This window comes from Tachypleus tridentatus, chromosome 8 (assembly GCF_004210375.1).
Source record: "Tachypleus tridentatus isolate NWPU-2018 chromosome 8, ASM421037v1, whole genome shotgun sequence".
NCBI lineage: Eukaryota > Metazoa > Arthropoda > Merostomata > Xiphosura > Limulidae > Tachypleus > Tachypleus tridentatus.
In genome coordinates this window covers 33867116-33892493 of record NC_134832.1, presented here as the reverse complement: position 1 = coordinate 33892493, position 25378 = coordinate 33867116, and the positions used below count along the sequence as shown (strand labels likewise).

The window sequence follows — 25378 nt, the reverse complement described above, 5'->3', positions numbered from 1 at the left end:
ATAAATCCTTTGAAAGTGTACTTTAGAAATGTGTTCACACACACACACAGTATACATCTGTGGTATCACATTCAGCTACTTATTCAGGTTTTAATTCTCCTTTCAAACAACTCTTGAATTTTTTAAATATTTAAATGATTTTCTGTCTTCTTTCTCTTTTTGTAGTGCATTATAAACCTGAAGAACTGCTTAAAAGTGTAAAAGATTTTTTCAGATGTTTAGCAATATAATATATAGAATTTATTTGGGCTAAAAGCTAAAATGAATGAAACATAGACTCCAAGGACATAATGGAATACTGTAGAGGATGTGCTTCAAGCATTTTTTGGGCTGTTGGTAAGGGTGAATTACATGCTAGTTTGTCATGTCAAAATACAAAATCTGTAGTTTCAATGAAATTAGGAACTCAAATTACTAATATTGACAAGTTAGAATATGAAATGAGAACTTCCCATCTTTTAATTTTTTGAGACACTGTCTATGATTTATGAATACCAATCAAAAGCTCAGAATGCCCTCTGCATGGTTCTCCAAGTTTTTGCAAGTTATTTGCATGGGAAATCCTTTCTTTTCACTCTGGATTTGAAGAAGATAAACTGACACTTTTAGACCCAAATACAGCTTAGTTACAAAGTCTGAAAAATTATGGTGGAATTCTATGGTACTGATGAAGTAATTTATGATTTTTTGATTACCTTAAATGTATATATATATTAAACAAAAAAAAATTTTGATTTGCATCTCCATGTATGACATTTGATAAGGCTGAGCAGCCTATAGCAAACAAGTACAAAGTTTGTAGCTGGAGGAGATATTGTTTGGTATACTTTTATGTTCTATATTTCAAGAAACGTTTAAGCCTTTATATGTAAATTGTAATAATGTGTATACATTTATTGTTTATTGTAAATGAAATATGACTTTTACAAAATACTAGTCCACTAAACCACGACCAGGACAGGTCATTTTGTAAAGGCCAGTTTTATATTGTTGGACGTACTCAGCATCATTGCAACTACTTTAATGTTAACTAGGTATGATTGCAAGGTCAGTATAATAAAAAATAAATATATATAAATATATAATATTATGATATGTAGTCTATTTTGTAAAAATGTAAACATTTTTTTTGTTATAATTTGTAGTAATTCTAGAATAATAAAAAAAAAAAAGCATAATTTATATTTTGCCTAATGTTTTGTGATGGTTAGGAGGTTGGTCAAATCGACAGACCCCATATAGTGAGAGTAGAGAAAATAATAGACAAAATATAAAGCTTTACTAAAAACAAACATTTGAAATGTATTTAGAAGGTTGTATATTACACAGATGAGATTTTTAGGACAGAGAATAGTTAATTACCTTACACTTGGACTAGTAATGAAACACTATTTTAGTAAACAAATCTGTAGTAAAAAATTCTAGTAATAAATCTGATTTTTATGTACAAATGACTTTTAATCATTACTAAAAGTATACTAAGTTTTTTGAAGCATTGCTAGTATAAATGCTAAACTTGTACAACTGTGTATACAAACTTGTGTATTTTTATAATGACTCTCATTAAAGGGTTAATGAAATTGTCTTTGTTATTGGATTGTTTTGTAAAATGTGAAGATTATCCATGATGATTCTATTAATCTGTGCTCAGCTAATGGAATGGTAAGGTATTACAGTTTAAATATTATTTGAAAGTTTAGATAAGATGGATGCAGTTTTTCTCATCACACTATCAATTACATAAGTAAGATAACATTCAAAGAAATAAATTACTTATTCATGAATCTTACCAAATAAATTATTGATATCACTGCAAATATGATTGAAACAAAGGAAATGTGAATAGGGGATAGAGAACTTGGGTGATATTAATTGTAGAGTAGATATGAATATGAATCAGTAGGTATGTAACAGATGGATGTCTGTAGTTAAGTGCTAACTTTAAGTAGTAATTTCAACATCAAGGAAAGATAATCAGTTGAGAAAGAAGCATGACAGGTGAAGTTCAAATACACAAAAATTGAAGGAGGACAGTTTTGACTTTATACAGTGCAGATTGTGTGAGGTAGTTCCCATAATGTCATTACATCCATGATAGAGCCGAAAACTAGAATAGTTTCAACATAATTAACAAGAAAGATAATTTTTATTATCTCCCGAGGTATGTTTTTTGTTTAGTTACTGTAAATAAAGATATGCTCAGGATTAATGTCATCAGGTCATGTCTAATTTAATGTTTTAATATTTTATGTGCATGTGTAACCCTACAATGCATTGATTGACACTAGTTTTATACAGACAGGTGAAACAGTGAATTTGTACGTGGACTAACTAATTACACATACAACTAATACTTGGCAAGCAGTAACTAATAATTTGAAAATGTAAGTTTTGAAACAACATTAAATAAAAATGGTTAAATTACTAAAACTGTGCTTTACGAGCACTGGCCCACTTGTGTTTATTCTAGAATCTGTGAGAACGTACTGATTATTTCTCATGCAGGTGAACAGGAAGTTGAAACTGCATTGAATTAATGATGACAATGGTTGATTGTACCACTTAATACAGATCATATGAAAATTTACAGGGTTAAGAATCAATATTGCAGTCTACTTTTTTATATAGTACTCAAGTGAAGAATTTTGTCGTGGATTCCGAGCTATTCCAGATTGATTAGCATGCCTAGTAAAAGCTAGATAAATATTTCTTACATAAATTTTGTTTGTTTTTTCTGATTATATGTAGTCTCTGGTGATACTAAAAGAACATAAAGGACAAACAGGTAAAAACAACTCATAATATAGTCTTGTGTGAATGTTTAATAAAGTTCGTTGTTGAATTTTTTTTTTGAGATATTTAACAAATTCCATGAAATTAGGTTGGCAGCTTAGTTATGGTAAAGCTACATGTATAAAAAATTTTATCAAATATTCAGAAGTAGCTAAAGAAAAGAATGTTTATACGAAATTTATATGTTTATTTTGTGTAGTGAAATAGAGAATTTGTACTTATAAGGGAAGTGGTAGCCATTATGAAAATTATGTTTATATCTGTATTCTGAATTTTAGACAGTCTTAGAGGTTGTCTAATCGTTGGGTAGTAATAATCAATACGAGGATTTATCAGATAGTATGTATTAATTCACTGATCGTTATAATTCAATGCAAATATAATGTTACAAGCATGTTTTTAGGTTTTTTTCCTAAATGTTTCAAAGGGGAATTGGGAAACAAACAAAACATGACAGCATGTCCTGTCTGTCCTTGTTATTAAGAGTTTTATACACATTCAGTAAGCTGTATTTGTAATGCTACAAATACTCCACCTTGTGTGAAGTTACTGACTGAGAAATTCAAGGATTGTTGTGTATTAAGTGTTTTCTTTTGTTTAATTCCTGCAATTTTTACTGGAAGAAGCTGTGAAAAAAGTAATTACTAATGCTATTATGGAGTTTATTAACATATTGTGATAAGTGTATGGGTGTGTATATAAACATATTACATTAATATGTCTAAAGATATCTTTCATTTCCTTTTTTATCTAAAAGTTTGTTTTGGTTTATATACACAAGAATTTTTCTAATTCACTATTGTGATATGGTACACACTTTTTATTTATTTTGTATATTCAAATACCATTCCATGAACCTTACAAGTTATTGTCAGGAAATGTTATTTAAACTTAAATTAAAGTTGATGACATGGTACTCAAAGTACAATAGTACATACTTTAATACAGTTCTACAAATATAATACTATTATATTAACATGTGTAATTAATATAATACATACTCAAATTGAGTGGTTTTTAATTGAAAATGTATTAGTTTGACTTTTTTTTAACATTAGTATTTGTTTTAACATCCATTAAATTTCTTAGAATTGTATTAAATAAACTTGGTAGGTAATAACAATTTTTGTATTTCAGATAATTTATAATCTAATATTTTTGTCTTATAATTTTATCATGATCTGTTCTGACTTTAAAAGACAATAAAAAAATAGTGCTTTGTTATGATAATGTATTGATATAATTTAAATATATTCAATGTATTCAGTTGTTTTTTTTCATTAGCAACCATATTTTATTGGTGAAATAATGTTTATTATATTTTGTAACTAAAATGTCTTAATATCTGTAAGTGTACTTGTATGTGTATATCGTAAATAATTGCAGGTTCATATAAAAATGTATAAACCAACAGGCATACAGGAGGACAAGTATTAACTCCTTAAATTTGAGTTTGGATGCTTGAAGAATCCAGCCAAAAACCCCAATTTACCCATCATTACCCAATAACATTCATCTCTCTCTGTCTGAAAACTCACCCAAACCATATTATTATTATTATTATTATTATTATTATTATTCACCTTTTATAAATAGATTGGAAATTTACTGAAGTATAATACTTATTAGGATATGAGAATAATTTGTCAGAACACACAAAATATTATAGATTTAAAAAGCTGATAAATTAGACATGCATATTGTTTTTCCTGGGTATGGAAGTACTGCTTCATAAATACTAACAACAGAGTGAAAATTCCAATCACAGTATAGACTTTCTGTGATTATGATGATGGTAATAATCTTATTTTAACAATATTTCTGACTTCTTTTGACCTTTGTAGTTGTAAAATGATTGGAGGAGGGATTTTACTTAATTTCTAAGGATAATTGTCTTGTGAAGTCACTGTCCACGTCTTACCTTCTTTATAGAAAACAAACTTGAGATTTTGATGAACATGTTGGATACAATTATTAAGATATTTGAACATTATTTTTATGATTCCATTCCCATTGCATTAAGAATTTTAGAGCAGAAATTGTCCAAAATACCTATAAGCTTCTGTAGTAACTAGGTTTTGGAAATGTATATATAAATTAATTCAGATTGTTTGATTATACATATGCATGTTTTAAAAGACTGCACTAACTAATCTGATTACATCTGCATAAATATTTGTGTACATTATATGTATGCTTGTATCACATGCTTCACATTCACTATAACTGTCTCGTCATTATTGGAAAACTAGATATGAAATGTATTGGTTAGGACATACATGGAAATTCTATAAATTGTTTGTCATGTTAAAAACTTTACAGGGGGTTTTGAATATGAAAAAATAAACCCAGACAATTATGCCTTGCATTGCTAAATGGACAATTCATGTAGGTTTGTGTAGATGTATAAATTGTATTATTTTGGGCATGCATGTAATTGGATTGTTGACATGTTTCTCATCCAGCTGTCAGGACTTTCATAATTTATTACTTCCATGCATGCAAGAAATGCTTCAGTCAACTTAAGTAAAAATATCCAAGTACATGATTGTTTTAAAAGATGTGTGGTGATGTTTAAAACAGCATTCTGGTTACCACTTTCTTCAGAGATACAAAAAAAGGTACAATTTGTATAGTGGAATTTATTTTTGAAAGGTTATCTGGTAGAAGACACATCAGAATATCTTTTGAATACTACTATAATACTGGAATTATTTTACATGTGCATGTGTAATTCTAGCCTTTTTTTCTATGGTACTGTATCTTGTCTTGGGTTAAATAGTACCAGTGCTTGTTGTAGTTTCAACTAATTTATTCTGTTAAACTAGTTAACATTTTTAAAATTATTTTTGGTTGGTATACTAATTGTATTTAATTAGTGTCACTCTTGACCATCACAGTCGAGATGTTCTATGTTATTGATTTATAATACAAGTCACTGGGAAATGGCTATTTTCCAAAATTTTCATTGTTACATGACAGATGTGTTACTATTTTGTACATTGAATAATACAAATATGTATTTTATTTATATATAGAATTCTATAGAATGAGGGATCATTTCTAAATCTTTGAAAGTAAATTATTCATTTTGAGTTTGTAAACTCATTTGATATCAGAAATGCAAACGTGTGCATCACTGATGTAAAAAAGCTGACATATTTTTAGTGCACACATTTCAGTTCATGAACTGATCTCTTCTTTAATTGAAATGTCCCCTGGTGGGATAGCAACAGGCTTACAGATTTCCATTGCTAAAATCAAGGTTTTGTTTCCCCTCAATGGACACAGTAGATAGACCCATGTGGCTTTGTTATAAAATAACACACACATACTTTATTGCACACAATCTTCAGTTACATATTAATGTTTTCATTGTTTAGTTTATAGATGTTTTATTTCACTAGAGGAATGTTTGACTACATTTTCTGTTTAAGTCCAGTGATAGATGATTATTTGGGTGTTGTCCAGGACTGTTTAGAACCAACCAAGTTGCTTAGTTATAATAATTTGTGAAGCTATTTGCTGATAAGAAGGAAAGGCCTTCACTGTTATATGAATTGAGCTGTGCCTGACCAGCATAACCACATAACGTGTACATAATTCATTCCAGTCAAGTTTTTTTTGTATATTGAGAAAATTCACCAAAATATGTATGTACACAAAAGCAGAGATATACAGAATTCACAGGTGTGTTCATAGTTTGACCATTTCCTGGCCCTAAGTTAAAAAATATGAAAGTATGTAGGTAAATTAATGTAGGTCATTGTTAGAAGTTTTCTTGTTAAGAACTCTACTAATTAATTAACAAAACAGCATTTGGCATTAAGTAAGATTAATAAAGTTTTTAAACCAGTGAATTAAACACTTTCAGAATGTGAAACCATTGGATCATCTCAACATTTAATAGCAGCAGAAGATCAAGTGGCACAATACACTTATGATTCTGCTCAGTTATCTAACTGGACAACCACAGTTTACGACCAGTCTTCATCTTGGACATTGCAGCAAATCCCCAATTATTACAAGATTGAGGTGGTAGGTCTGAATTACTTTAACTTTTAAAATGTTTACAGTAAGCATTCACTATTTACACATACACAATATATATCTGTTGTTGTTGTAATGTAAAAACCTTTTTTGTTAACCTTGGTCAAATGCTACTGCTACTGTACTGTGTATTTTTATGTATTTTAAGTTGAATAAACTAATTTTTTAAGGTAACTTTCAAAACTTTTAATTGTCTGGTGACATTTTAAATATATTTGTAAGGTAATTTAAATAAACTACAATTATTGAGTATTTGGCTTTATACTGTTTGTAGCAATAAAGAACTCTTAATCATATGTATGAAAAGTTTGTTTATTCTGTCCATTTGGAAATGCCAGTATTAATTTATCAGATAGTGAATTAAAAAAGTTACTTTTATGTCTTTAGTTATTGTATTACATGTATATAAAAATGTATACAGTTATGTCATTGCTAATATTCAGATTTAGTAAAGTACTTTTCACCATTCTGTTCATTCAATTCAGGGTTGTCTATTGATTAATGGATTATCACTGCTTGCAAAGGAAAGTTTACCAAGCAGCAGATTGAGTGAGAATAAAGATCAGTCATGTATTACTACTTATAAGTGATCAATAAACATGTTTACTATGATGGTATGCCAAGTGAGTTTTGATGAGTGTGTTTAAAATAATTTTCTTCAATTGGTGCTGTATTTATCAAATGTCGAAAATGTGTTATTTAAAAACAAACAAAAAAGATATATAAATAAATATGGTTTACAAGTACATGTATGTTATTATCTATGATTTTGTGATTTCAGAAAGATGCAGTTTATCTGTAATACCTAAATTTGAGGAAATCTGTGTAGTATAAACATTTAAGGGAGTCGTACTTATATTACTTGTGATTGTAAAAAACATGTAACCTGATGGTAAACAGTTTAAGATCATTTGACATCATTTCATGAGATATGATACTCTGGCTTTTGTTTCTTCAGAATTAAATTAAGTTACAAACAATCCAAATATTTAAGGTTTTTCAATTTGGAATTTGAAACAAACAAAATATAAGATAATGACAGAGTACAGTCACAGAAAAAAACAAAAAAACCCACTGTAAAAGCAGTTATTTTGAAGATAGATAATTGCATCTTGTGACATTTAATACAATGGATGCAGAACATTTTTGCTTTTTAACTTTCTTCTTTATCTTATTTGCCGAGAAGAAAATTTTGCTAATTGCATGTATGCTTAATTTCATTTTATTTTTCACTTCAGATTTTTGTTGTAGGTAGTTGTCTGTGTAGTTGTAATTTAGGACATCTTTTCTGTGTTGATATCTGTTTTAGTTTCTGAACTTTTTAAATATGTTAAAGTTTGTGAATATCTTTGTTTGTTTAAAATTTGGAAAATACTTTCTTGATTAACCTAGTGTACATTAGTTGGGAGGTCAAGATATACATGCCATGAGTAATTACAAAGAGTCATCCAGTGTGATATTGTGTATTTAAGTCAGTGGTACCCACTGTTTGCTTTACCGTACTTCACTGATTTAATGACAGTTCATTTTAGGAGAGAATAAATAACTGAGAACACATATAGGGATACTGAAAAATGTAAGTATACATTTCATGGGCTCTAGGGATTGCACAGTAATCAGAGTGTACATTCACACTTATCAGAGCCCGAGTCAGATTGATGTTGTCATTTCAAAGCCATACCTTGAGTATAAATTTGAATTTTTTTATATTTTTGTGTACAATACTTGTAATAAAAGCTTGCCATATGTTGTGCAGATTTACATAAATTTAGAAGTATATTCAGCATTGCTTCTCCAATTGGCTAACATCGTGCACATTTGTGAATTTTATTCAGAATGAGCAAGGAATTTATCAAGTAGGATGTGTGTGTGTGTGTGTGTGTGTGTGTGTAAAAGACAATCAGTCTAATTTTGAAAAGTAAGAGAGATTAAGATAAATTTAAGGTGTGGTAACTAGTATATTATAAATGGTAATATTTGTAATCCTTTGAATATTATTTAAGACTTACACATTTTACTACATGAGTTGACCAAAGCCCTGTTTACTGTATAGCTGCTTACTGATATGTTGTTACAGAGCTTGGAGATATGCTGTATGTAATTTAATTTTTGAAAATACCTTTACTACATTTTTAAAAAATAGTAATTAAATTAGGAATGTCATTTCTTTATTAACTGGTAGGTTTCATTAAAAATTTAGCATCAAATTTTGTTTGAGAAAATTAAATGTTTCATTTTTAATTAAAATAAATCTGAGGCCAACAATTCATTCAAAATAACATAGCTGTATTTTTTAATTGTAGTTAATTCATTTAGTGAAGAGTAAAACTTTTCAATGAAGCAAATAGAGTTAATTTCCCTGTGTTGTGTATTGAACAGAATAAGGTAAGGTATAGATGAGTTATCCCTCTGTTACCACTGTTTTGGTGACTGGCAGTTTTTGGTCATGCATGTCACATAGAATATTTTTATGAAATACATGTATTGTACATCAAATATGCATTACAGTGTTATTGATTTTCAATCTTCAACTGCAAAGCAAAGTGTATACCTGTTTCATTTTAGAGTTCAGTCTGCACTACAGTATAGATCTGAGGTAAATGTTGAATTATGGAGTGTTAATTTCTTTTCTGAAGTAATACATACAGCTTGAGTGTTGATTGCAAATTGTCATAAACTCTATTTACAGCTGGGAATGCCTGACACAAAAAGGTTTTTACATCAGTTCTTAAAAGCATTACTTTGTAATAATTTACTGTGTTACAAAATGGTTTATTTGTCATGAAAAAAAACTTTGTTTGTTCAGTGTTTGAATGTTTTGAAGAGATTTTACTTTAATTAAAAAATGCCTATGTATTGTGCCATGATCTTAGTATTTTGTTTTTGACAAGTTAGTGTTCCCATACATGTAATATCTAACTTATGAAATTTTACCTGTAATTTTTATGACAATTGAAACCTTTAGTTGCTAATCATTTGTAAGTTTAGATTATATAGACTATATATCATGAAAACCTGTTTAAAATAATGTTTCTATCAGGCCACAAAATAAGTGATCAAAATTGAGAAATAAAGACAATCATTTGTGTGTGTGGTTAACAGTTAACTCATTCTTTAGATTTTCATTCCATCAAAGTATGTGAAAAATTCTGTTTGACTAAAACATTTCATTCAGAAGTAAAAGATTTCTGTAACATCTGATTGATCCAGCTATTTGTAAAATTTTAGCTTCTTATGAATGGTATGTAATCCAATTGTACACATACCAGAAAGAAGAAATAAACAAATGTATGTGTTGGATAAATAATGATTAAAATTAATTTCTCCAAAATATTCATATTCAGAATGCTATATTATATAAATATTTCAAAATGTGTAATTGTATTTTATAATAAGATAGTTAAAATTATCTCTACCAGTGACAAGGATCAAATTCACAGGTGCTTGAATACTGGAAATTAATTATCCAATCTTGAACAGCTATTATTTGAAGTATGTTATGTGTTAACTTAAGCTTAAAAGGTTTTAAAAAACCATTATTTCTTTGGGTTCCAGCAAATGCAATGTTTTTTTTTATGAAGTATGTATGTGTGTGGGAGACAAGTGATCTATGACTTAGATGTACTTGCAGTCTTTATTATTATGATTTAGCCATTTGGATGTTCTAAAATCTGCTTTAGAAATTTTAATTCTAAATATAATGGTTTGAGAAACATTAAATTGCCTAGTTTTGAGAAGTTACATTAATTTGTGGTTGACACTGTTTATTAGTTAATTTCTCAGTGTGGGATGGAGGAATTTTTTTAGTTTTATTTAGATTTTTCCAAACTTTTTTTTAAAACCAGGTCATGTAATATATACTATCGACTCATCTAAGGATGAACAACATGTTTTGTGTGTTTTTAAAAGTAAATAGTTTGTTTTTTGTGCTATTACTTATGATAGTTAAAATTACTATTTTTACTTGGAAATTACCTGTAAGACTGGTTCATTTTGAACTTACAAGACCACTCCTGTTTTAAAGCAGATATAGACTGTCAGTAATAATAATTTTAGTTGTATATTGTAATTTATTTTGTTTACATATTATATATATAATGTACTGTTAAGTAGATTATTTGTTTTATGGTTTTATATATGTATTTTAACAATTATATGATTTTGTATATTTATAGGTTATAGATGGTCAACAAAATTACCTGTCAGATAAAATTATTCAGAAGTTAAAAATCTCTCTTACAAAAACAGCTTGGCTTACCCAGTGACAGTGTTGGTATTGGAGAAGTCCAGGTAAATATAAATTTTTTCCAAATGATAATTGATGAGTAAACAATATATTTACTTTAAAGATAAGTATTAAGGTTATTGTGAAGCAAGTTTTTCAGACTTTGTGATTTTATTAATTATATCAGGTTATATAAAGTTAAATTCTGTTATTTTTTCTTGTACTTGTAGCATTATTACTTTAATAAACCAATAAATTTTGAAATTATTTTTTGTTTCATGTTAGCATTAGAATGCAGTAGAATTAACTGAAACATGTGAAGCTGAAATACAAAACAATCACATTGTAAGATATAATTGTTAATTGAATTTGTGATATGATTATTTTCTACCTCTGTATATGTGCTAGCAACTGTCATTTTACAATAGATTAAGATTGGATATCTTAGAGAAAATGACTGAATGTAATTGGTGTAGAATACCTATAATTAAACATTAGGTTATTATATTTCTCAGTGGTTTGTGTTTATAATGATAAAGTTGTCAGGAATAATAGCTTGAGTGCAGATATATTTTGTCACAGTCAATCTTTGATCATTAGACAATATCAGTTTTGTATATTAGCCATATTGCATGTGAAATACAAGTGTAGACAAATTGTGTAGTAATAAGATTTAATGATGAGTGACATTTCTTGTGGTAAGGTGAGATTGGTTTTACTGTTGTGCTCACTGGATGGTTTCCCAAGCATGCTTACTAGTCAGTGTTAATTAGTTCATGCTTATGTAAGTTTTACTCACAACGTTGTGTTCAATCCATTTAGTTAGTTTGCTTGTGGCATCAGCAAGCATGTAGATACAGATGTTTATTTGTGGCAGAAATTTGGTAAGTACATGAAGATTTGGTTTGCAAATTTTGAATGATATATATTTGAGATGCTTTTGTTAAGTAGTTGATTGCTTTGTTTTCTAGATGAATAATTCTTGATTTATTGTTTAGTGTATACACCAATGTAAAATGTAACTCATTTGTCAGTTTGTACAACATGCTTGTGTAAATGTAGGAGAAACTTTTCCTGAAGACGGTAGGTGTGAAATGTTTGCCTCATAAGCTTGTGTGTTAGAGCTCATGCTTCTCAAATAGCTGGTATGATTCTCAATATCAACTAATTTATGCTGTGAAGAGATAGATGTTTTTTAAAATAAATTGGCAACAAATATAACTTATTAAAGACTTAGATAGTGTTTTAAGTTCAGAATTTAAAAACTGATGTATGTATGTCAGGCAGTAACTGGTTGTATAGTGTTGATAAGATTCAAAAATCTTTCTCTTCTATAAAGGCCTTTAGAGACAGTGTATGTGTATAGGATTATATGTTTGAAAAACATTCTGCTGTTTAGAAAGTAGATTTATAGTGTCAAAATGCTGTCTGCATGCCCTTTTCTACTTTTTATAATGGTGATATTTAGACATTAAATTCTTTAAACTTATGATGTAAAAATCTGCTAGTAATTTCTTAAGTATTTGATAAACTGCTAGATTAATTATAAGCTGTATAAATTTATTTAGTTATATGAAGGGTATGCTACATATAAATAAAACTATTAAATTACATGGAAATTACATTCATTTTATCTACAGGAAGGACGAATAGAAGCCTATGTATTATTTTCTGTAGTAGACACAATCATCTTTAACCAGTTAGTACATAACAGTGCATTTTTTGTTCTTCCTGCAACACAGATATTAAAGATGGTTTCCTTAGAGCAACTCCAGGCAGATATGGCCCCTGTGAAAGTAATGGAATTGAAAGCTAAAGAACCTCAAAAGGTGGGCATTCTAATAGTTTGATGTTAAGACTAATAGAGCTAAATGGAGAATAATGCATTTAAAGAAACTTCTAGAAAGAATGGAAAACTTGTTTTCATGCACATAAAATGGTTAATGTTAATTTGGCCTGATAAAATTAGTTAACATTACAACCAAATGTTTTTCACTCTACTTATTTTAAGCTTGTTTAAGAATCTTTCATGCAAAATTAAGTAAATGGATATCTGCTCATAGCCACTAATGTTTGAGCTTATAGAATAAAAGAAAATGACATAGTCAAAAATAACACTCAATTTCCCCTATTCAGCAGCCAAAGAGTTGGTGATGGATGGTGGTTGCTAGCTGCCTTTCCCTCTAATCTATCACTTTGAAGTTAAAGTTTAGCACAGATATTCCTGTAGCTGCTTTGTATGCAAATTCAACAAATTAAACCAAATAATATTATGAATTATCTGTCTGCTAAGAATATAGCTTATAAAACCTATTAGGGTTGATTTTTTTTTCTATCATTAAATTAAGGTACTATAGTTAAGTGTGTGACACAATACAATATGAACAAACCTACTCAAGCTTCTGCTGTGTTGTAATATTAAATGTAGCTAAGTTTGATACATTAATACACTTGGCCAAGGTTGTCACACAAAAAAAATTTTGCTAAGTTTTTGGCACATTACAATATCAACAAATTTAACACATTTCACTATTAACAAATGTAGCTAAGCTTGACACATTAAAGAATTAATAAATATAAATAAGTTTGTGAATAATTTTTACTACCCCATCATTATAAAAAAAAAAAAAAAGCAAATACTTTTCTAATAGTTTTCAAAATACAAGTTGGATAACTAGTACTTAAATCTAATCCTGATGTAACAAATGTAAATTAGCATCATGGAGTGGGTTCTGCATTTTATATTATCAGTAAGGTCACTGTTGACCTTACTTGCACTTGGAAATAACCTCTGCTCTGCTTGTAACTTGCAATAATAGTAAAAGCTTAAAATGTACAGTACTTAAGATAAATTTAAAATCTAATTTGATTTTATGTAAAGATAAATATCTATGTGTGTAATGACAGTTTAAACAGCATATATCTTTAGAAGGTTGTTCATGTTGCATACCTTAATAGTTAGTTCTCAAGTTCAGCTGCCTGAATACAATCTAACATGCTGTATGTTGCCATGGTTATCTTTGTAATATGAGAGTTCAGTATTTTACAAAATAACCTGTCATTGTATACTAATATGATGACAAATTTACATATATTATAGTTACCTAAGAAATGTGACGTACTATTGTACAGTGTGAGTGGCTTGTTTGTCTTGTCTTATTACTCAATCAATGAAGAATATTCATGAAGCCTTTTTGTATATAAAAACAAGGAACCTACATGAAATTTATTTCATGATAAGTGCATATGTATATATTGGTGTATGTTTCCCACTTAGTCACCTTTGTTTCAGTGAAATACAAAGGTAAGAGTTTACTGTATAGTTATCAACATATAAAAAAACTTTTTATAACTATTCTTGAATATTTATCTGTTTATATTTTGTTTTTTTTTGGCAATACTTTAATGACGTGTGAAAAGAGTGTATATATTCAACTATATTTCTGAAACTAATAGTAACTTTGGTAATTCATAATTTTTTTAAATTATTATTTCTTCAATCTGTGTATGTTTAAAAAGGGTAGTGTTAGCAGAAGAAGAAAGTGTTTTTTTTTATAACATTTGTTTACATATTTTTGAACTTCTAAGATGGCACGATTTATAAAACTTGTTTCGTAGTAAAGTCTGTCAGAATTAATGTATGTAATGATCATACATGATTTATCTTGTGTGTGATGATAGTTGAAATTGGATAAATTATTACAATCTGTAAAAATAGGTTTTAAAGAAAGTGTTAAGGAAAGTTTAATAAATAAGCATAAATATAAATTCTGTTTTTTTTAACAGTATTAAAGCACATGAATGTTCTTTAGATAAATAAACTTGAAATTTGCTCCTTGTCAGCCTTCTGTAGCAGTCATTTACCAAAATCACCAAGTACAAAACTCAACCCATACAAAAATATTAGTGTACTTTTTATAGATTTCATATTTTATTATATGCTTCTAATAATAATAAAAAGTACCTTGGAAATCATAGCAGATGTGTAAATTTTGTCTAAATTACATGATTGCATATTTTGTAATTGGTCAAGATAATCATTAGTTATACATCTATTATGTGAGGATATTGTTTCTATGAAAGGTACATCTTAACCTCATTTTTCAGTGTTTTTTTTTTTTTAATCTGTTTGTGAACTAGTGTTGGATGTTCTATCAGCAACACAAGTTAGATTAATTTTGTCATATGACAAATTTTGTGTTAATCTGCTGTATTTTATTGTTATCAAAAAGCAGTTGAACATAAGTTCTACTTGCAATGGTATAAATGCTCATTATGAATTATGTTACAAGGAAAAAGACATCAGAAAAGTTTAAAGCAAACCACTAATATATTACTGTCATGATTATATATATATTTCAAAATTGATTTATGTCGGTTATCTTTGTGATATGGGTTTTGCATGTGGCCTTATAGGAACATGCACATCTAGATTTAATGTTTTATTTTTATAATTAATAATGCATTTGTCTTAATACAGATATGGACAAATCATGACTTTAGTTATTTTTGTAGTCTCAAGGTTGCTGAAGTTAATTGTATCTTGAAGCTGATAATGTAATTTTTTTTAAATAAAGAAATTTTAGTTCGAGGGTTTGAGTTTTCATGTGTATAAATAAATATATATTATTATTAATTATGATCAATATAAAAGTTTTCAAATAAAGTTTTCTGTGAGGTATTCTGCACATTGTTTGTTGTTAGGTATTATTATTTTTTAAAAACAATAGAAAAAATTAGACTGATCAGTGGTTCCTGTATGATTGATAATAGGAGTTATGTGTCCATTTCTATAGTCTCTTGTGTACAGCTGTGCATGTATTACCAGTAGTTTATTTCCTGTAGGAAATGAATGCCTGTGAAAAAGAACTGTTTGTGTATATTTAGATGGGAGTTAACAATAGAATGAAGCTTTTTGATATCAAAGTTATTATTCCATAATTAAACCAGTTTCTTAGGAGATTATTTAACAGTTTCTTTCTATTTATACACTGCTAACATTAAAATAGTAAAACATACTAATTCTTTGTGATAGAATTTTGATCCAATGTCTTATTTTTACATAATTATGTTTGAATAGTATTGTCCATTGATTTTCCTAGTTGCAGTTCTTGTGTGTGTTTGTTATTTACTTGATATATATAAGTATTGTTGTTTGCTTTACACTAATATCCACTGATATACATAAATTCTTAATGATTAAACTTGCAAAAAAAGAAAACAAATTTTCTAAAATGAGAATCTTGTGTAGGAAATGTTATGTAAACCTTAAGTTAAACTTGTACAATTTAAATAAATCTTTGGCTGTTGCACCTACATTTAGCTTTGTTTGTAAGATTCTACCTTGTGCAAAAGTTTCTAAAGAAAATTAAACTTGCTGCATATTTTTACATTTTTTACTTCTAAATAGTCCACAACAGTTATCTTAGTTTCAGCTTCTAATGAAAAAACAAATTAGAAAAAACAAGAGGAATTAGATATCATCCTCTTAATTTTGGATGGTATTTTAAAACCTCAAACAAGGCCAAAGGGAAGATGAATTGCACTTAAGAGACAGGGAAAATTACAATAAAAACTAAACTGTGTGAAAAGTAAAAAGCACTTTAGTAAAAGCATTAACTAGAAGTAAAATAGAAATCAAATACAGTTTGTATTGGTTTAACCTCACAAACTACACATGTGGAGAAGGAAAAAAACACTAAACATTAAGAGTAGATATGGATGCTGTATTCTACAATGTTCCACTTATAAATCCACCATTCATATTCTGTAGCCAGTTGTTGAAAGGAAGAGTTTTTCCTAATGAAACAGAAGTATAAACATAATGCTTACTGTGGTTGAATTGTTGTGGGTGATACAGTAGTTTTCAGTGTTGAACTTCCAAGAGTGCCAAAACCAAATCTGACAATTCAAAAAGATCTGTTATCTATTGGAAGAATAGAAAGTAACATTGTTCCAAATTTTTGAAAACATTTTGACATAAATAGTATACCCAGCCTATATCTATTTGGTGAACAATTGAAATTTGCACCCAATTTTTATGAATTAACTTGGCATCTTTTAAAGAAGTAAGTGTCTAGTTATTTAGAAATTTGAATGATGATAGCATGTGTGTGGCAATATATTCATGGTTTGGATAATTATTCTCAAAACCACTGGACTGCTAACTGAAATCTCTAATATAAGGTTTGAACTATGGGTAAAAAAATGTTCCTTATTGATAATTCATTCAGTACATGTAAAAGTATGAAAGTCAACTAAGAATTAAGAGTTCTTCAGAGAGATTTTATTCGTTAATACAGCGTAATTGAAGATGAGTTATCAAGATTGTAACAGGCTGTTCTCATATGTTAATTTTTCAATTTTGATATTCTGTTTTTGTTAATTATTCTTACATTTTTCTCTGAAGATTACCATTTTTTTCATTCAATTTATAGATGTGTGTTTGACAAACTGAGGTATTATCACCATTTCAACAAGTAGTTTGATAAATATGTTTTCTGTATAGCTTGCATTTGCTGTTGAAAGACTCCAAGATGATCAGATGTGGAATTTCTTTCAAAGACACATGCCATCATGGCAGTTGCCCATCATAATTTCCTGCAGCATGTTTGCTCTCTTTGCCATAATTTTTCTTTTGGTTTGTATAGCATTTTATCATATTGAATTATTTTTTTCGTGTAGCTTGATGCATATATTAAGTTTTGATGTTTATCCATGTTAATTAGGCATTGTTTCACCTACTGGGTTATATTTTGATAGAACAAATCATCTATGTATTTCAGAAATGCTGTTGCTACGTTATCTTTGATCAATTTAATGAATGTAAAAAATATCAGTGAATGCTCACAATGCCAAATTATATGTGAAGTTAAAAATTGAGTTTTTCCAGTGAGATATAAATAAAATATAATTAATATCTTTAAAATTAATCCAAAATGGTTTCTGGAAAGAAAAATAAATTTAAGATAGGAAATAAATAAGAGGACAGGGAAAAAAATTGTCCTTTTGCCTTCTGCAGAGAAAGGTGAATATGTACAAAAAGGGAGTGCTAAATGAGTATGGGTAATGTAGAAGTCACTCAGAAGTATGAATTTCTTGCAAAGTAACATGCCATAGATGAAAGTATAGAAAGATGTACTTTTGAAATTGGATACTTTATGACAAATTTTTTTGTTGGGTATGTTTAAATCAATGTAAAAATTGAAAAAGAGAGGAAGCTTAGACAGTTCCAGTTAGAACTGTTAAAATGAGTTCTAATACCTTTGTGTTAAAAAGTTAGAGTACGTTCATCTTCACCTGTATAAAAGATTCTTAATTAAGGAAAATATAGATCAGGATGATTATAACTTTTGGCAGTATATTAGTAGTTTTGAGTAGTGTATTTTCTGCTTTTATAGGGTTAAATATTTATAGATGTATAAATGGATTTACAAACAAGTTATTTGAATGGAAACCATAGGCAACAAAGTATTTTATTTACTGCTTAATGTAAGGTAAAAGAAAAGAAAAAAATTACTAATTTTTCAATATATTTGATTTGGTTTCAGGATTGTGGCATTGAAATAACTGCTAATTTATTTTGAGAATCTTAGAGATATGTAATCTAAAATTTAAAACTGTTAAAAGAATTACATATATTTGTCCACAGGTAATGTTATTAACTATTTGTGGTCTTTACTGGAACAAAATATTAAAACAAAATGAACTTTACTTTTTCAATTTAATCTTGTTAAAAACTGTCTAAAAAATACAAAACAGGATGTTGAGTTTAGCTATATTAATGGATGTGATTTTTTTTCCTTTGTTACTGAAGTTTTTTTAACATTTTAAGTTAGTCCATTAATAAAATTATCATAACAGAACATTTTTTAAAAAATCTGAACATCCTGTAAACATAGCCATAAGATAGGTGGATACGGATCTTTCTTTAATGTTATTTTCCCAAATTTTTTGCTAGCTATCTTTCTTTTATCGACGAGATACAAAGAAGAGACTTGATATAGAAGAAGCAAGACAAGTAGTCTATCAGCCAATATTGAAGCCAAGTGTAAGTGAGGCAGATACAATTCAGCCAGAAAGTAGGGATAGCTATTTAACTGAAACTGAATCAGAATGCACACCAAGTCCACGTCGAAGTCCCCTAAGGATTAAAGCTAAAGGTTTACTGGAAAGGTATTTGCTACAAGTGTTTATTCTGCCATAATTTTTTTTTCCATTCATGTAGGTATAATTCATCTGAGTCATAGTACAAAAGGTACATTACGTGAAAAAGTTCTAAAACGAACTTTTAGTAAGTCATTTTAGGACTTACCATAATTTGTATTTATAGCCCAATGAAAATAGACTCAACTCTGCATACATGGCATTGGTGGTCCATTAGACTGACTTTGTCTGTAAAGCTATACAGAGGAAGTGTTTTGATAGGTGTACACAGAAAGAATCAATGTTTAATGATGTATTTATACTAAAGAGTAGCTTGTGAGTTTATGAACATTTTGCTTAGTCAGTCCAAGTGAAAGCCAAGAATTTGGTGTAGAATTTTAATTTTACAGTTTTTTATTTTGCATAACTTTTAGAAAGGCCTAAATTAGTGTTAAGGTGTTTTTATTATTTTATTATTATTGTTAACTAGAAGCATATGTTATCTCTACTTTTCTGTACCTTAATCCTATCACTACAGGTCACAAAGGCTTTACATATCATGTTTGTTTTACATTCAAAGTTTTATTGAACTACTATTTTATGAATGTATGTCAATAAATTTGGTATCAAACTTTAGATTATGATTCAAATTTTAGCATGATCTATTAGTTAATGTCTTAATTTGAAAGCAAATCTTAATAAATAAATCCCAATTATTGATTTATGTTGAATGCAGCATTGTTTCAAATCAGATGTTTTTGATGTCCAAATACAAAGTCTGGTTTTTATAAATTACCTAGAATGACGAGCTAAAATATGAAATAAGAAACTCTTTTCTTTTTGTTGAGCTACTTGTACTGGACAAACACTGGGGCTCCATCCATAATCTTTCGTTTTTGAAAAGACATATTTACATACACTTTGTTTGTGGTGAATACTAATTGAAAGCTCAGGATGTTGCCCTGGTGACTTTCTCAGCATAATGTTATTATTCAGGTCCCAAGCATGTTCTTTCAAAGCTTTGTCAAAGGTATGCCAACTTTAGTGAGCTCTGTTTCATGTTTTTTAGATCCAAATACAGTGTAATTACTAAGCTTGATAGATTATAGTGAAATTTCATGGTATTTGTGTGGTAACTTAAGATTTTTGGTCATTAGAAAACGTTTATAAAACTTCAAAAATTTTGTTTCATGTTCACCATATGCAAAGCCATAAGGCTTAGCAAACTAAGACAGGCAGTAAACAAGTTCAGACTTTATAACTAGAGATAATTATTTTATTTACAATTACTTGTATACTTTTTATTTTTTAAGTAAAATAACTGAAATTAAAAAAAATATTTTCAGCAACAACAATGCATACTCATATACATATTAAAACTGAAATATAAGAGTGTTTTACAAAATACTAGTATATTAAAACACAGACAAGATAGGTCAGGTTTATATTCTTATATACAGTCTTTACAACTTCTGCAATGTTAACCAGGCACTGCTGAAAGGTCATAATAATAATGTCTATACACACCTTAATGTATAATGTTATGATATGTAACCTATTTAGACTAAACATTTGTGTTTTTGTGTTATAATCGGTAGTAATTTTAGTTTCTAAAAGGAAAAATTTATATTTCTTAATATTTTATGGTGGTTATGAAGTCCAAATTGAACCAACTTGTACAAAGACACAGTAGTGAAAATGAAAGATCAAACAAAGTGTTTTTCTTTTAAACAATATTTGATAATTATTTGCAGATTATAAAGATTTTGCATGTGAAATTTGAAAATGTTTTGAATAAGTATTTTCAATCTTAAAATCAAAATTACCTTGCATGTTGGAACATTCTGAAAAAAATTGAGAAAATCTTAAATTAAAAATTCTTAATACTTAACTTAAAAACCTAATATTTTGAGTTAGTCTTGTATTGCTTACGAATAACTTGCAAAATTTTGTAACGGGATGTGCACAGTATCAGAACTCGTAGTATAAGTACCTTTGTGGTTACCAGGTGGGTCAATTCCACCCAACCCATAATGGAAGTGTTAACACGAACTGTAATAGAATCATCAAAGTATAAGGAATGAAAAGCTGAAAAATGTGGAATAAAATCAAAATTATTTTTCCAGAATGACTACACTGAAACAGGCAATTACAGTTTTTTTCATAACTATAGGTCTTAACCATCTTGAATTTGCTGAAATAGAATTTTATTATTTTTCAAACTCTCAATACTGTGACAAGCAATAAATTACTGAGTAGGAGAGTGGTGAACACATTGTCAAGTTACATTATGCAATGACGCTGTATTCCTCATGGAGTGATCATAAAAAAAAATTTTCATTTTTTGTAAATAAAAAAATAGATTATTGTATTAAAATATAAAGGACATGAAATTTTTAACTTATCTGATGTGATGTATACATAAATATTAAGTTGAACAATTGTGAAACCTTAATATTTTCATTTAAAGAAAGATGGTATTTCAATCTTTTTCTGTTTGTCATTTCTTACACACACACACACACACACACACACACACACACACACACACACACACACACACATACATACATACATACATACAAAATACAAGTCATGAAAAGACAAAAATTAAAAATTAAACAAAAGAATTCGAAAAGAAAACTACAGGAAAAAAGTGTTCATATATACCAGATGGTTGGATTGTATGGTTTCCAGATTGTAGACTAAATTTCCTTTCTGGTCATTCTCTTTTGTGAATGTCTGTTGGAGCACTAGTAGGTCCAAGAATGGTGAAATACTTGCCTACAAGTGTATATTGGTTCTACAGTTTAATTATGGTTACGGTATTCTTTTATTTGATTGCCAAGTACACAGCCTATTTGTCTAATGTATAATCTGTTGTACCTTTTGCAAATTATATGGAAATGATGCATTCATTAGTAAACATAAAGGTGTATTCTTTCCTTGTATATGTGTAGTGCTAACTAAGCCTTTCTTAGCTTATTTCTTGAAAAACATCTTGTTGCTTATCACACTGCAACATTATAATTCAAATAATTATGAAATGATAAAACAAGCATTTATGTGAGCTTTAATTTGTATTGTGGTTTGTTATTGGTTAAGATCACTATATTATGACTCCTTCAAGCTGAGGAATAGGCAGTTACATCATGTGTAACTAAAGTTGAGAAACAGTCATTATTTAAAATCAATAAATCGTTACTTTTGTAGAAGATAGGAGTTTCAAATTAAGATTTTAGTGCTGAAATGTATTGATTTTCTTCTTTTTAGGGGCTATATGCTGATTGACAGCATAGGCATAAGTTACCATAACTTTCTAACTGGATTAAAAGTTCAAATTAGGAAGACAGTTAACCCTGTGAACTCCAGTGATTCAAAGTGGGCAAATCATTACCCTTTTATATATATAATAGAGTTACTTCCAAAATTCAATTACATAAATTTATTATTAATCTGTGTTAGTATAAGTGTCATCAGAAGATAGTTCATAATTCAAATGTTAATATTATCTGAGTTTTAGTTTCAACAGAAAATATTTTAAAAATCTGTGTTCTCTCTTCTGTCACGTGACACACCTGACCTCTGAATACTTCCTCTTAGACTTCAGTAGAAATTCTGTAGTGCCTAACTAATCAGAAATGCAAACTCTCCTAATATAAAGTGTAAAATGTGAATCTCCAGTTTTCTCATTTTGCTGAAATACAAATAAATTTGCAAACTTACCAAAGAAGCTACATAAACAGTTTCTAAAAAGTGATAACATTTGTCCCAGTGGTGGTTAACTGAATGGTACTTTAGAAGAGGGTATGGGGAAAGTGAGAGAATGAACTGGCTAGAATACTTAAGTTTGAATTCAACTGAACTTAATTTTAGCATGTTTCACTGATATAAAACTTGCATTAGGTAGCACCAAATATGAGCATGCACACACCTTTTTGTTAACAAATGTTTTCTGATAATTTATTAGCCTTAATTTAGTCTTGTGTATATGCCACATGATTGGCCATCTGACAACTCAGATGTGCCATTAATATTATTTGATAATAGTTGTTTATAGTTTGAGTAGAAAAATTTGTTTATCCCATAACAATTTTCAGCATTGTATTTTTTCTAAAAGGATTTTATTTTACATCTGCTGTCATTTTCATTCAAAATTAACCTGTTTTTAAACATTCTATAATTTGAACAAACTAAAACTTGGTATGTATTATACATGTATGTATATGCAGTGGGTTTTTTAGTAGGTCATGCAGTAATAACTTGTTAATGTAATATATCTCCAGAGTGAGGGAAGGTAGAGCATAGAGAATACGTTTATTCTCACCATATTTGTAGCTCAAATCCTTCCAGTAACAGTTTTTTTATAGATTCATTCATAACAGCAAAAAATGAAAAACACAGAATTATGTGAAGCAAAGCATGTGGCATATACATTGTTGACATTGAGCTATACACATGCACTTGCTGTCATGCTATTTGAGTGCAGCATGACATGTACAGTTTTACTAACACGTGATAATGATGTTACTCCATAAAATAGGATATTTTTTAGAAGTACAAGGTTAAACACTTATGATGATTATAAATATAGAAGACTCATTTGATTGTATCATATTATTGCCACATTTTTAGTTTTATGATTGGTTATGTGGTGCTTGACTGCACACAAATGTTATATTTATTTCAGAGCCCAGTTTTTTTACTTGAACATTTGTACTGGTATTTGTGTATGGAATTTTTCTGAATTTTTTCAGGAGGGGCTCTAATGCATCATTAACTCTTGATCTGAATCATTCTATGGAAAATATCAATTATGGAACAACTCCTAAGGAATGGTTAGCTTTATTGTACTTTATATATCTTATAATTAGTTAAAAACATTATTGTTCCATATACTTGTGGTGTGTGTGTCTATGTATATATAGTGTATACCTTTCTCTTAGTTTTATGTCTTAACTGGCTTCAAAATATGAAAAACAAATATATATAATAATGCCATACTGGATAAACAGTAACTTGCACTTAACAAAAGCAGCTTTCACTGTCATTGAAATTTCTGATGTCATATGTTACAGATGTGGATATGTATATGGCTTTTATATGTGCTGTATTTATTTTTTTCCCAATACTTACATCAGTTTTTGTGTGTATGTATGTATAGCTCCAAAAAAACAATCTTGGTATTTTCATCCCAAGACTGGAAGATACAATTAACTGTTTTACTAATTGTCTTGTTTAGTTTGAGCTTAACATGTTTATGACATTAGTGATTTCTCTAATTATGCAATAGGATTGTAAAGCCTCACTGTGAACTGTTTTTAGGTACTGTTATTTTATAGCTTTGTGTTTTATGATAGAATGACTATTGACAACTTTTTTTGAGTACATCACTGGTGGTACACGCAAATGCAAACGAATTTGGCAGGGGTTTAATTTAGAGAGAGAGAAGTCTGAAGAATTCTCTCCCAAACAGGCTGTTTTCACAGTTTTGAGAAAACCTTTAAAAAATACTTAATTTTTTTTGCTCCATTTAGTCACTATGAAAATTTTACTTCCAATTCATTTCTATTATTATTATATTAGTTTTCACAATTTTTTTTTATTTATGAAAAGTCCCAAATTTTTTATGTGCTTCAGTTACCACAAAAAATTTAATGTCAGTTTCTGGAAGTAATTTTAAAACAAAAATAAGTGATTTTATTATGCAAATTTCTTTTACTCTAGTTGACCTTTCAACCTGTAATTTATGCTCCATAAATTGTACAAGATGGAAGGAATGGCTTTATTATAGCCATCTGTAAAAAGTAAATACTTTCATACAGGACTTATGGATGATGCCATGGGTGGCATACAACGTCCAACAGAAAACATGCAAATATATTACCAATGGCACACAATGTTGTGAATATGTCAAGAGATATTTCTTTTAATGGGAACTTCAGTATTCATCTTGTTAAACCTGGAAAATATGTACTATGAATAAATTTTTCATGTATGTACAAAAGACTTGTGTAATTATAAGATTTTAAATGTATTAATTTTGTGTTTCTCTAGCTCAGTAGAAGAATACCTTCTATCAGCAGGCAACAGAATGACCAAAAAACAGCTTAGAAACTGTCTTAAGGATGTGAAAGCTCTTCACCGTGAATTTTGGGTAATGTT

The 25378-nt window shown here is 28.6% G+C and overlaps 1 protein-coding gene across 2 annotated transcripts in view; it reads left to right on the top strand.

Moving 5' to 3' along the window:
- Window positions 1-25378, top strand: part of LOC143222133 (tyrosine-protein phosphatase non-receptor type 5-like) — a 46391-nt gene that overhangs the window by 6016 nt on the left and 14997 nt on the right. Inside the window, exons 2-9 of one of the 2 annotated variants that reach the window (XM_076448150.1) lie at window positions 2749-2785; window positions 6668-6831; window positions 11019-11133; window positions 12811-12897; window positions 17577-17708; window positions 19029-19243; window positions 23971-24051; window positions 25271-25370. In XM_076448150.1, coding sequence (XP_076304265.1) covers window positions 12820-12897; window positions 17577-17708; window positions 19029-19243; window positions 23971-24051; window positions 25271-25370 — 606 coding nt within the window. In that variant the 5' untranslated portion in view covers window positions 2749-2785; window positions 6668-6831; window positions 11019-11133; window positions 12811-12819. The remainder of the gene's footprint in view (window positions 1-2748; window positions 2786-6667; window positions 6832-11018; window positions 11134-12810; window positions 12898-17576; window positions 17709-19028; window positions 19244-23970; window positions 24052-25270; window positions 25371-25378) is intronic. The other variant, XM_076448149.1, reaches the window with a different exon arrangement.